At 49.9% G+C, this 12,466-nt stretch overlaps 1 protein-coding gene across 1 annotated transcript in view; it reads right to left on the bottom strand.

Moving 5' to 3' along the window:
• Positions 1-12,466, bottom strand: part of COPG2 (coatomer protein complex subunit gamma 2) — a 58,886-nt gene that overhangs the window by 39,470 nt on the left and 6,950 nt on the right. The window contains exons 2-7 of the mRNA XM_015429675.1: positions 10,938-10,990; positions 7,249-7,329; positions 4,559-4,630; positions 3,239-3,318; positions 2,146-2,221; positions 1,013-1,105 (exon numbers count right to left, since the gene is read on the bottom strand). Coding sequence (XP_015285161.1) covers positions 1,013-1,105; positions 2,146-2,221; positions 3,239-3,318; positions 4,559-4,630; positions 7,249-7,329; positions 10,938-10,990 — 455 coding nt within the window. The remainder of the gene's footprint in view (positions 1-1,012; positions 1,106-2,145; positions 2,222-3,238; positions 3,319-4,558; positions 4,631-7,248; positions 7,330-10,937; positions 10,991-12,466) is intronic.

The following is a 12,466-nucleotide window of genomic DNA, read 5'->3' as shown; positions in this document are numbered from 1 at the left end:
CCCACACAGATTCACTTCAAAAACCCCTCCCACACTCTGTCATCCACCAATCACAGCACATTTGTCTCTCTCAATCACTCTAGTCTACTAACCATGCACTCCAACCAAGCATTTAAAGGCACACGCACTCTCATAAAACAAGGAATCATTACACGGCCAAGAAGTCTAGAGCAGGGGTGTCAGACGTAAGGCCCAGGGGCCAGATCCGGCCCGTCCAGGGCCCTTGTGTGGCCCGTGAGCAACTGATGCAAGGGAGCGAGTGCTGGAGGGGAGTGGGCGGAGCCACTCCATTATGGCTTTAGCATGGCAGAACAACCTCGCCGGCAGCAGTCAAGCGTCCTGGGAGCATCTGCCCAGCATTGCACTGCTGCCTCTCTGGTCCACCTCTGTGGGCTTTGCTTTACACCCCCCGCCCTACCCCAGGGGGCCTTGCAGTGAGAACACACCAACTCGGAGCTTACCAGCTGCTGTCCTTTATACAGTTTCCATCTCCGGTACCTGGCATTACGTTTTATGGCATACACGGCCCGGCCCGACAAAGGGACATTTATGTCAGGTCTTGCCCTTGTGACAAATGAGTCTGACACCTCTGGTCTAGAGGATGAAGGAGGCTGGAAGAGGGGGCTAGACAGAAGGGAGTAGATGCAGCTGGAGACTAAAAGGTCAAGCTTGAGATAGTGCACAGTAGCTGGACAGGGAAGAGCTGAGAACGAGGAGGGGGAGGAAAGCACCCCTCCAGATCCATGACAGGGCTACCTGACATCGAGCCAGGCTTAAGAGCCCATCGGCATCCATTTCGTTGACGACACTGTGGCCCTGTGCTTCGGGTTCTGCACCAAGAAGCGTTTGTGCTGCCAGTGGGACAAACGGCAAAGGCACTGGGCCTTATGAAACAGGAATGTGCTTTTAAGGAACCGCTTCACAAGGTGGTCCTACAACGCCAAGGGAGACGGGACGCACGGGAACGAGACGGCGGCACACGGCAGCTGGCCTCCCCTGCCCCTTCGCTTACCAAAGATGACACCAGCGCTGAGCTGGACACACTGGGGACTTTGTCGACAATGGCTTGCTTCATGTACCTCTCGATGGCTTGCAGCATCGTGCCCTGAAAACCACAGAGGAAGACAAAGAGCACGGGTCTTTCGGATAATCGGTCTGCCAGAGAATAACCCAAATGTCACAGGCAAAATCTCAGGACAGAATCTAGGCCCGGGGTCCCCAACCCTTTTGAGCCTGCTGGGACCTTTCAAATTCTGAGACGGGAGGGTGGGCACAGCCAAAGAATGGCTGCCACAGGAGTTGAAAGCCAACCAAAAAATGTCGGAGAGTTAATCACCCAAAGAGTGATTAAGACATGGAATTCACTGCCACAGGTGGTGGCGGCTACAAGCATGGACGGCTTCAAGAGGGAACTAGATAAGCATATGGAGCAGAGGTCCATCAGTGGCTATTAGCCACAAGGTATAGATAGGGACTCTCAGTTTGGGGCAAGGGATGCTCTGTCTTCTTGGTGCTTGGGGGGGGGGCAACAGTGGGAGGGGCTTCTAGTGTCCTGGACCCCGCTGGTGGACCTCCTGATGGCCCCTGGTATTTTTGGCCACTGTGTGACACAGAGTGTTGGACTGGAAGGCCATTGGCCTGATCCAACACTGGCTTCTCTTATGTTCTTAAGAGGGGACTGGATGGACATATGGAGCAGAGGTCCCTCAGTGGCTATTAGCCACAAGGTGTAGATAGGAACTCTCGGTCTGGGGCAAGGGATGCTCTGTATTCCTGGTGCTTGGAGGGGGGGCAACAGTGGGAGGGCTTCTAGTGTCCTGGCCCCACTGCTGGACCTCCTGATGGCCCCTGGTGTTTTTGGCCACTGTGTGACACAGAGTGTTGGACTGGATGGGCCATTGGCCTGATCCAACACTGCCTTCTCTTATGTTCGAACTCCAACAGTAGTGTTTCAACATTTCAGGCAGAAACTCTGTTTAACAGGGTGAGTTTTAATGTGCATGGCCAATCAGAAGGCCCGCTGGGCAAAAGCCTCACCCAGTTCTGCCCACTTCCTGAAAGCACTCGGCGGGCACCAGGAGACGTGTTGGCCAGCACCACGGCTCAGAGGCAGCAAACTTTCTGACAGGAAGTTCCTCTACTTACATCTGTGATCCTGCACAGGGCTCGAATGGCTGGGCCTCGGTAGACGTCTTCTTTCCCCGTCATGTCTTTGGTCAAGCTAGAAGAGTTAAAGGCGAGCGCTGGTGAACAGAAAGCCTTCCACGGGACACAGAGCAAGTAACAATGAGCAAAATTTGAGAGCCAGTTTGGTGTCGTAGTTAAATGTGCAGCCAGGTGCAAGTGGAGGAGTGGGGACTCAAACCCGGTTTTCCCAGTTTTAGAGTCCACGCTTCTAACCACTACACCGAACAGGGCTCCGTGAATCAAGAGGAATTCACGGAGTGTTTGAACACATCTACACATGATGCTGCCGGATACTGAATCAGATCCTTATAGAATCACAAAATCACAGAGTCGGAAGGGGTCACACAGGCCACCTAGTCCAGCCTCCTGCTCAGTGCAGGGTCAGCCTAGAGCATCCCTGACAAGGGTTTGTCCAGCCACTGCTTAAAGACTGCCAGGGAGGGGGAGCTCACCACCTCCCCAGGCAGCTGATTCCACTGATGCAGAAGAAGAAGAGATTGGATTTATACCCCGCCCTTTACTACTCGAAGGAGTCTCAGAGCGGCTTACATTCTCCTTTCCCTTCCCCTCCCCACAACACCTTGTGAGCTAGGTGGGGCTGAGAGAGCTCTCTCGAGGACTGCTCCTGAGAGAACAGCTCTGAGAGAACTTGTGACTGACCCAAGGCTACACCAGCACCTGCATGAGGAGGAGTGGGGAATCAAACCTGGTTCTCTAGGATCCTATTATGTAATTTCTATATCACTTAGTGTGTCATGTGAGTACTTCTGCTACGCTTCAGCTCTTTCTGGGGGCTCCAGACTTCTAAAATCCTAATGCATTTGGCTACTGAATGTTCCCATCTTGTTGACTGTACTGATTCACTCTGTGTACTCCATCTTGAGTCCCTGCGAGAAAAGCGGATTATAAATAACAAAAACAAATAATAAGTGGGAATTCTAAGGTCATCCTGATCAAAGCCGGATCTCTCCACGCCTGACCAAATGCCGCAAGGAACGGCCACCAAATGTCAAATAAAGGGAATTGAAAAAAGAAAAAAAAGAACCAGTACCTGCTGGTGACAATGATAACGTCCTCCGAAATGTTGGCCATCTCTTTGATAGTCAGGTAACACATTCTCCTTAGGGTTTGCTGTAGGGTTTACAAGAAGAGGAAGAGTATACCAAAACGCCACCCCCCAAAAAAAGTTAAACAAGACCGTCACTTAGTGCCAGCACCAAAGACGCGAAGAGGGAATTAATGTTCTCTGTTTGGGGCTTGAAACGAGACATGGTCAAGTTTACTGAGGGAGTTGCTACCCTGATTTATTTAATTACTTCATTCCTGTCCCGTCTTTCTCCCCAATGGGGACCCTGAGCAGCTTACGTCGTTCTCCTTGCCGCCATGTTATCCTCACAACAACCCTGCGAGGTGGGCTAGTCTGAGAGCTTGGGACTGGCCCAAGGCCACCCAGCGAGCTTCCATGGCACGAGTGGGGGTTCAAACCTGGATTTCCTGGATCCTAATCTGACACTTTAGCCACCGCACCATGCTGCCTCTCCTGCCTTTCTATTTAAACAACGCTTGAGGAAGCCTCTAAACAACCACCAGAGAAACAACTGTATTAATTGCGTACATTGTATTTTTTAATCAAATTTTGATGTAACCCGCCGAGCCTGCCATGCGGGGAGAGTGGGATGTAAGTCAAATAAAATAAATAACAGTCAGAAACAGACTGTGTATCTACATCGGAATGGCAGGAGTGTCATAGGGTAACAGAGAAGGCATAACAGACCCAGGGCTATTTCTGGGCAGAAACGTACAGGAGCGAAGTTCCGGCTGGCTCCCAAGTTGGCCACGCCCAGCAGGATCTCATTAGCATAACAGGCCACACCCAGCAGCAGAAACTCATTAGGATTGGCTACGTTAGGGGGGTGGGGTGGCATAACAGACAAAGGAGTCCCTACTACAAAAAAAGGCCCTGGGTTTTGACAACAAACAAGGTAAACAGAATAAGAAGCAAAAGGTGGGTGTGGCTGGATGACCACACTTCTGGTAACACGGGGGTGCGGCCTAATATGCAAATGAGTTGTGATGTCAAGGGTGTGGCCTAATATGCTAATGAGTTTCTGCTGTTGGGTGTGGCCTATTATGCTAATGAGTTCCTGCTGGGCTTTTTCTACAAAAAAAGCCCTGAACAGACCCATCCCTCCGGAACAAGAGGGTATTATTATGTCGGTTTGAACTGTTGGCCTGAAGCATATCCTTATGCACCGCCACCCCACCCCCAGGAAGCTCTTACAAGAAACGCTTCCCCCCTGCAGAAGGGATCTCCGTGCATCCCGAGAGGCAGGAAGAGGAAAACGGCTGCCCTTAAGGACTAGAAACTTACATCGTTGGACTGAAATAGCCTGGTCATTGCGAAGAAGGCTTCTGTGGCTTCGGTCGTTCCGAAATGTTCACCCTGAAGAGAACAAAGCCATTAACGTGGTCATGATCTGGGCTGTGCCGCCAGAGGCCTGCTAGGCCCAGGGAGCCTGGCTAGAAGTAGGTGAGGCTGGGCCTACAACTCCCAGAAGCCCCTAAGAGGTTTTGGAGCCAAAATTGACCAGTAGGAAAAGAGGAGGGCTTGGAATAAAAGATCTGGAGCAGCAGGTAAAGCTGTTCTTCTACCCCAGAGGGCAGAGCCGGAAGGGAGGCTGCTGCGGGGAAGAGACCCTCATCCTGAGGGAAGGGTGAGTACTGAGTAGTCTAAGGCCACTGCAGATAGTGAGCTAGGGACCGTATATATTTAAACGCGTTAGGGCATTTGATTCCTTTTCTTTTCACCGCACTTACTGTTATTATTCTGCACCTTGTTGTTTGACCTCCGATAAAATAAACTTTTTCCTTGTTTCACTCTGCCTGGTCCTCACACCTATTATTCGGCCAAACAAGGGAGGCCTGAAGGTCTTGGGAGGGTGCTCTGGGCCTTCTCGAGGGAGCCTGGAACCAGAGTGGTGGCAGCGTCGGGTGACACCCCACCTGAGCCGTGACAAACGTGCATTCGGGAGAAAGTCTGCAAGCTGACGAGGTCTTTTGCCACCAAACCTCTGCTCACGGCTTCCTGACTCTTACATGAGGCCTGCAGGGTCCTGAGAGCGGCTCTCTGCCACCCCCACCTTTATCTCCACTCAAAATCTCAGAGAGGGAAGCCTCGGTCAGGGACTGACAGCCAAGAATGCACAGGTGCGTGCACAAAAATAACACTGTCTTTCGGAATTGTCAACACACACAAATCTTCTAGACCGCAGGGGTGAGGAGGACCTGATCTGTCATAAAATGTCATTTTGTTGGGCCGGGCTATCTGTGCCATAAGAAGAAGAGAAAGAAGAGATTGGGTTTATACCCCATGGCCCTTCATTACCCGAAGGAGTCTCAGAACGGCTCACAAACTCCTTTCCCTTCCCCTCCCCACAACAGACACCCTGTGAGGTAGGCGGGGCTGAGAGAGCTCTCTCGAGAACTGCCCTTGAGAAAACAGCTCTGAGAGGACTTGTGACTGACCCAAGGTCACAGCAGCAGCTGCACGTGGAGGAGTGGGGAATCAAACCCGGTCCTCCCAGATTAGAGTCCGCCACTCTTAACCACTACAACAAACTGGCTCTCTCTCATAAAATGTAAAGCCAGTACCAGAGATGTAAACTTTGTAAAGAATACAGGCAAACCCCGATTAATGATATTACTTTTTACTCAAAATACAAACGTGCTTTAAATATTAACACGCTTACAGTATTTCCTTGAAGTACTTCCCTGATGCCCGCCCTCCCGCTTCCCGTCACACATTAGCACTCGGACAGGATACAGGGACATAATGCGCAGCTGCCCGTCATCTGGCAATAAAGGTAAGGACCAATTCTCGATACGAGCCGCTTCCAGCCTGCTGGCCATATGTTTGACACCCCTGTATGACATTTCCCGCCTTCAAACTGCCCCTTTCTAAATCGCCAAAACACTAGCAAAACCACTGTGTATAGGTTCTGTAATCACCAAAAGTCATTTTCTAATAATTATGTAGCACACAATGCCATAGTGTTCTTTTATAAGTAAAGTTTCAAAGATATTCAATAAAACATGACTGGGAATCTCTAACACACCCACCACATAGAAAGACAACATTAGGCATAAAGTTGATGTCCCTAAACACAAAAGATAAGCAGCTCTAAAAGTTAAGTCTATCGCCTGCAGAGGACAGATGAAGATGCCGCCAACTCGCGACTTGCATGTAATTTGTTGCCTGATGAGACTCCTAGGTAATAATTCTCATTTCCATTCTTCATCAGAGTGCCAACGTGAGTCCATGCAGGAAGCTTGAATCTGCAGCCAAATTCTTTTATTGCCAATGATCAGCAATAACCAGTCGCAACCAGTGTTCCCTCTAAGCTGAGTTAGTGTGAGCTAGCTCACAGTTTTTTAGCCTTTGGCTGACACATTTTTGTCTCAGCTCAGGAAGGATGGCTCCAGAGCAGACTAATTTATGCAGCAGCCAAATGGCTCGCTCACAACTTTAATGCCAGTAGCTCACACAGTAGAATTTTTGCTCACAAGACTCCACAGCTCAGAGGGAACATTGGTCGCAACCAGTACTCCCTCTAAGCTGCGGAGTCCTGGGAGCAAAAATTCTACTCTGTGAGCGACTGGCATTAAAGTTGTGAGCAAGCGATTTGGCTACGGCATAAATTAGTGTGCTCTGGAGCCCTCCTTCCTGAGCTAAGACAAAAATGTGTGAGCTGGAGGCTAAAAAACTGTGAGCTGGCTCACACTAGCTGAGCTTAGAGGGAACACACTCTCAACTAGATGAGAAGAGCAAGTGTTTCAAACTCGCCAGGGAGTGATATGCTCCCTAAGACCCTATTCAGTGAGTATCCTGGCTGCCGCATACACAGTGCCCCCATCTTGATTTTACCCTAACAACAACCAGGAAAGGTAGGTTCAGTGGAGAGAATGTGAGGCTCCTGGTCTGACCATTATTCCATACTACCTCCAACTCGGCCCTCCCTTCACTACCAGCTTCAGACTGGGACTGTATTAGAGGACGCTTACCTGGTTCAATAAGTACAGTATCTTGGTAAGGATATGTAGACATCTTCTTGGGTTTATGGGGGTCTCATTAAAGATACGAGCCTGTATTGAAAAAATTGAAATTCTGAGACAAATAAGGGACAGGAATTGAGGATTTTTCACCAGACGGTAGAGAGGTGAAGGCCCGGAAAAAAACCCAGAAAAATTCAGGGGGGAAACCGTTGGCCCCCCCCTTTTTTCCGAAAAATTGAAAAAAGAAAAAAAATGATTATGGAACGTTTTATTTTAACATGATGAATAAAATATTTTAAGACAAGGTGTTCAAATATTTTCCAAATCATTTCTAAAAAATAGGTATGGTATCAGATTGATCTAATTTCTGTGCACTAAGGACAAGCAAGTCCTAGGTTACAAACTGAACTCTCCAATGCAAGAACAAGATGCATGTCTTCCTTTAGGAGGTGCTGTTGTCACAAGAAAAGAAAAAAGGTTTCAGTTTTGTTTTTGACTGTGGCTGGGGATTCTGCTTGCAATAATTGTTGGGATGCACTATATTTTTAATATGCTAGTTGTGATCATTTCATGCCAAGTGCAAATGTCCATAGTCATATTTTATGTTCCTAAAGTAACAGAATGACTTTCAATCTGGAAAAGAAAAAAGAAGTGCTAATGTGGCATTTCCCCCCCCCCCCCAATTTTTCCGAAGATTTCGGGGTTTTCCTGGAAAAAAAACAAGTTTTTTCCCCCTGAGCTTCAAAATTTCCGGAAATTTTACCATCTACCCGCCAGTCCACAGAAACGAAGGGCTCAAAGATTCCCTCCCCACCTGCTCACCCTTTCTTTGAGTGGTGGTCAAATGATTCGAAGCAAAAGGAGAGGGGGAGCACTGTTTCCTCAGTACTAATTGCTTATCTTTCTTTGCCTTTGATTCACCCAGGAAATACAGAAGTGTGACCGGGCTACAGTGACCTGGCTGCCCAGTCCAGCAACCTCCCACTCCCTGCAGCCTTGGCCCCAGCCAATCAATAGGGCAGTGGGGGGAAATACGGGGGAGGGGAGGGATGCTACCCTGCAACACCTCCACTGGTTGCATAACCCGACGTGGCATCACTGTATCGCAGGACGCTCTAGGATTCCCCCAAAACTCTGTGGTTTATACCAGAAGTGACATCACGGGACGCTGCTTTGGTTACGTCTCCACTACCCCAACCTCTCGGTAGCTGCCAACCCTAGAAGGGCCCAGTCAATGGTCTCAGAAACACCAGATCTTGAGCTTCACTGAAGTCAGACGGGCTCGGGCCTGTCCCGTTATCTGCACGGGAAGCCACTGGCAGTGAGAGTCGTGTGCTATTTGCACACACGGACCTTACTGATGTTAAAAGCAAACTGACATCCTTCCAGAGGTCCATCCGTGGCTCTTAGCCACAAGGTATCGATAGGAACTCTCAGTCTGGGGCAAGGGATGCTCTGTATTCTTGGTGCTTGGGGGGGGGGCAACAGTGGGAGGGCTTCTAGTGTCCTGGCCCCACTGCTGGACCTCCTGATGCCACCTGGTGTTTTTGGCCACTGTGTGACACACAGTGTTGGACTGGATGGGCCATTGGCCTTATCCAGCGTTGGCTTCTCTTATGTTCTTATATGGAGCAGAGGTCCATGAGTGGCTATTAGCCACAAGGTATAGATAGGAACTCTCAGTCTGGGGCAAGGGATGCTCTGTCTTCTTGGTGCTTGGGGGGGTGGAGGCAACAGTTGGGAGGGCTTCTAGTATCCTGGCCCCACTGCTGGACCTCCTGATATCACCTGGTATTTTTTGGCCACTGTGTGACACCGAGTGTTGGACTGGAAGGGCCACTGGCCTGATCCAACACTGGCTTCTCTTATGTTATGACCATTTTTTTACCAGCTCCAATGCAGATCGACCCTGGCAGAGAGAAAAGGGCTCAGGAAGACAGGCGGTAGGAAACTCAGAGGGAGCTCTCCTTTCCCCCCACAGGTGTGGCTTTTCACACTGGATCCCCTGCTCCCCTCTTTGTTCATTCATGGGCCATTCCAGCTCTGAACACAGGGCACTGCTGTGGGCACATGTGATACATCATGCTTCCCCCACCCTTCTTCCAAGTAGTTTAGGAGGAAATATATTTATCTATCAGAGCAACTGGACCCCCTCCTTTAGTATTGACCTCCCCAGGAATTATCACTCTAAAACACCATGCCCAGTTACAGCGTTACGCCCCCATTCATTTTTAAAAGTCTGGAATACTAGGCCTGGCCACAAGTGGTCATAGCCACAGCCGTTCAGAGCCAGAGGAAGGATTTTCAGCGCAGGGTCAGTCACTAGGGCCAGGGGCAGGATTCCCTCTAAGGTGAGTGTGAGCTAGCACACAGTTTTTTAGTCTCCGGCTCACAGATTTTTGTCTCAGCTCAGGACGAAGAAGAGGAGACTGGATTTCTGCCCCTGCCCTTCACTACCCAAAGGAGTCTCAGAGCGGCTTACAAACGCCTTTCCCTTCCCCTCCCCACCACAGACACCCTGGGAGGCAGGTGGGGCTGGGGAGCTCTCCTGAGGACAGCTCTTGAGAGAAGAAGTGATTGGATCTATACCCTGCCCTTCACTACCCAAAGGAGTCTCAGAGCGGCTTACAAACGCCTTTCCCTTCCCCTCCCCACCACAGACACCCTGGGAGGCAGGTGGGGCTGGGGAGCTCTCCTGAGGACAGCTCTTGAGAGAAGAAGTGATTGGATTTATACCCCGCCCTTCACTACCCAGAGGAGTCTCAGAGCGGCTTACAAACTCCTTCCCCTTCCCCTCCCCACTACAGACACCCTGTGAGGTAGGTGGGGCTGAGAGAGCTCTTGACAGAAACGGCTCTTTTTTCAAGAACAGCCATGCCAGAACTACGGCTTGCCCAAGGTCATCCTGCCAGGTGCAAGTGGAGGAGTGGGGAATCAAACCCAGTTCTCCCAGATTAGCGTCCGCGCACTTCACCACTACACCAAACTGGCTCCAGAGCAAACTAATTTATGCAGGAGCCGAATGGCTCGCTCACAACTTTAATGCCGGGAGCTCAGAGAGGAGAATTCTTGCTCACAGGACTCCGCGGCTTGGCAGGAGCCTTGGCCAGGGGTCCAACCAGATGAAGGCACCGCTTTGTCGGTCAGGCACGCATAGAGGGCCCGAGCTCCTCGCATTGACGCCAGGCCTGGCCAACCCAGAGGCTTCGTACTACCCATCAGCCACGTGGGCTGACCTTGCGCCTCCCCATTCCCCTCTGTGTCCAAGGGCTGAACACAGTCCGGCCCAGGGTGGCCTCCCGGGCCCAGCCTCAGAGCACAAAGTGCCTCGTTCGAGGCCAGGAGAGCACGGCTCGGACTGCAAGGAGCAGAGCTCACGACAAGATGGACGACCATCTTCCGGGTGTGTTGCAGGGCTCTCTTTCGGCTGTGCTCCTGCAGCGTGCAGGGGGTTGGACTAGACGACCTGCAAGGTCCCTTCCAACTCTAACATTCTACGATTCTAAGCCCCCAAAAGCAACTCTCCGGCATCCGATGCAGAGCTGGCAGACTGGAAACTCAGGAAAAAAAAGGGCATGGGCTTGGCGGGTCCCACGTGGCCTGTGGGGCCGGTGGCTCTCGGCAGCCAGCCACCATCGCCCACCACCAACGATAAACCCTTCCCTCCTCCTCTAGTGTCATCGAAGTGCTGGCCGTACCTCCTGGAGGATCGCGCTCTTCTCCAAATGCTGGAAAGGGTTGGAGCCGCTGCCTGGAAGACAGAAACGCAACGCTGGTCAACGGCCGGACATGAGCAGGGACAGCCCGAGAGACCTTCTGGCGACACCTGCCGTAAACCAGGAGCTCGCAAACCAGGGAAACCCCGGAAGTGTGCCTGGGGAGCTTGGATCAGGAGATCACACCCTCCAAAGTCAGCTGGTCTGTCATTGGGGCTCTTCTTCCCCCCCAAAGTACAAACGCGGGGGAGGGCCAGGAATGGGCTGTCTCATTTACTTCATTTACCTTCCACCTTTCTCCCCAGCAGGGACACAAAACAACTTACATCAGGGGTGTCGATCTCATTTGTTACGAGGGCCGGATATGACCTAAATGAGGCCTTGTGGGGCCGGGCCGGGTGTGTCGTAAGATGTAATGCCAGGTAGCGGAGATATAAACTTCATAAGGGACACAAACACAAAGGGGTTTCTTTTTACTTAAAATAAAAACATGATTAAAACATGAGCACGCTTGCAATGTTTTGTTTATGTAACCGTGCCTGATAACTGACACCTCTTGCTCTGAATTACTGCATCAAAATGTCTGTGCTGTTGCAATCTTGAGTATGCTGTTCAGGGGTGTATCTGTAAGCTGCAAACCTACAATGACGCAGCAGCAGCAGAACTGGAAGAAGAAGCAGAAGACAGCCAGTTCCACGGCGGGCCTGATAGAAGCCCTCCGGGGGCCTGATCTGGCCCCCAGGCCTAGAGATGTGAAGGCCCAGAAAGTTTTTTCCCCATTCTTTTCCTGAAGCCTTTTTGGGTTTTTTTCCGAAAAATTGAGAAAAGAAAAGAAAAGAACTGAGTATGGAACGTTTTATTTTAACATGATGAATAAAATATTTTAAGACAAGGTGTTCAAATATTTTCCAAATCATTTCTAAAAAGTAGGTATGGTATCAGATTGATCTAATTTCTGTGCACTGAGGACAAGCAAGTCCTAGGTTACAAACTGAACTCTCCAATGCAAGAACAAAATGCAGTTCTTCCTTTAGGAGGTGTTGTTGTCACAAGAAAAGAAAAAGGTTTCAGTTTTGTTTTTGCATGTGGGTGGGTATTCTGCTTGTAATAACTGTTTGGATACACTATATTTTTTAATATGCTAGTTGTGAACATTTCATGCCAAGTAAAAATGTCCATAGTCATATTTTATGTTCCTAAAGTAACAGAATGAATTTCAATTTGGAAAAGAAAAAAAAAGTGCTAATGTAGCATTTTTTTCAAGTTTTCCGAAAATTTCCGTTTCTCCCGAATAATCTTATGCATAATCTTATAAACCTCAACCATAAGATTATGCCTGGGATAGAGCAGGTAGAGAGGGAAGTCCTTTTCTCCCTTTCTCACAATACAAGAACTCGTGGGCACGCCATGAAATTGCTGAGCAGTTGGGTTAGAACGGATAAAAGGAAGTCCTTCTTCACCCAAACTACTTCCTGTCCTTCTTTTCCCCGGCTAAGCAGGGTGGAAAGAGT

The sequence above is a fragment of the Gekko japonicus genome, unplaced genomic scaffold, assembly GCF_001447785.1.
Source record: "Gekko japonicus isolate JY-2015 unplaced genomic scaffold, Gekko_japonicus_V1.1 scaffold696, whole genome shotgun sequence".
Lineage (NCBI taxonomy): Eukaryota > Metazoa > Chordata > Lepidosauria > Squamata > Gekkonidae > Gekko > Gekko japonicus.
This window is presented reverse-complemented; position numbering and strand designations above follow the sequence as displayed.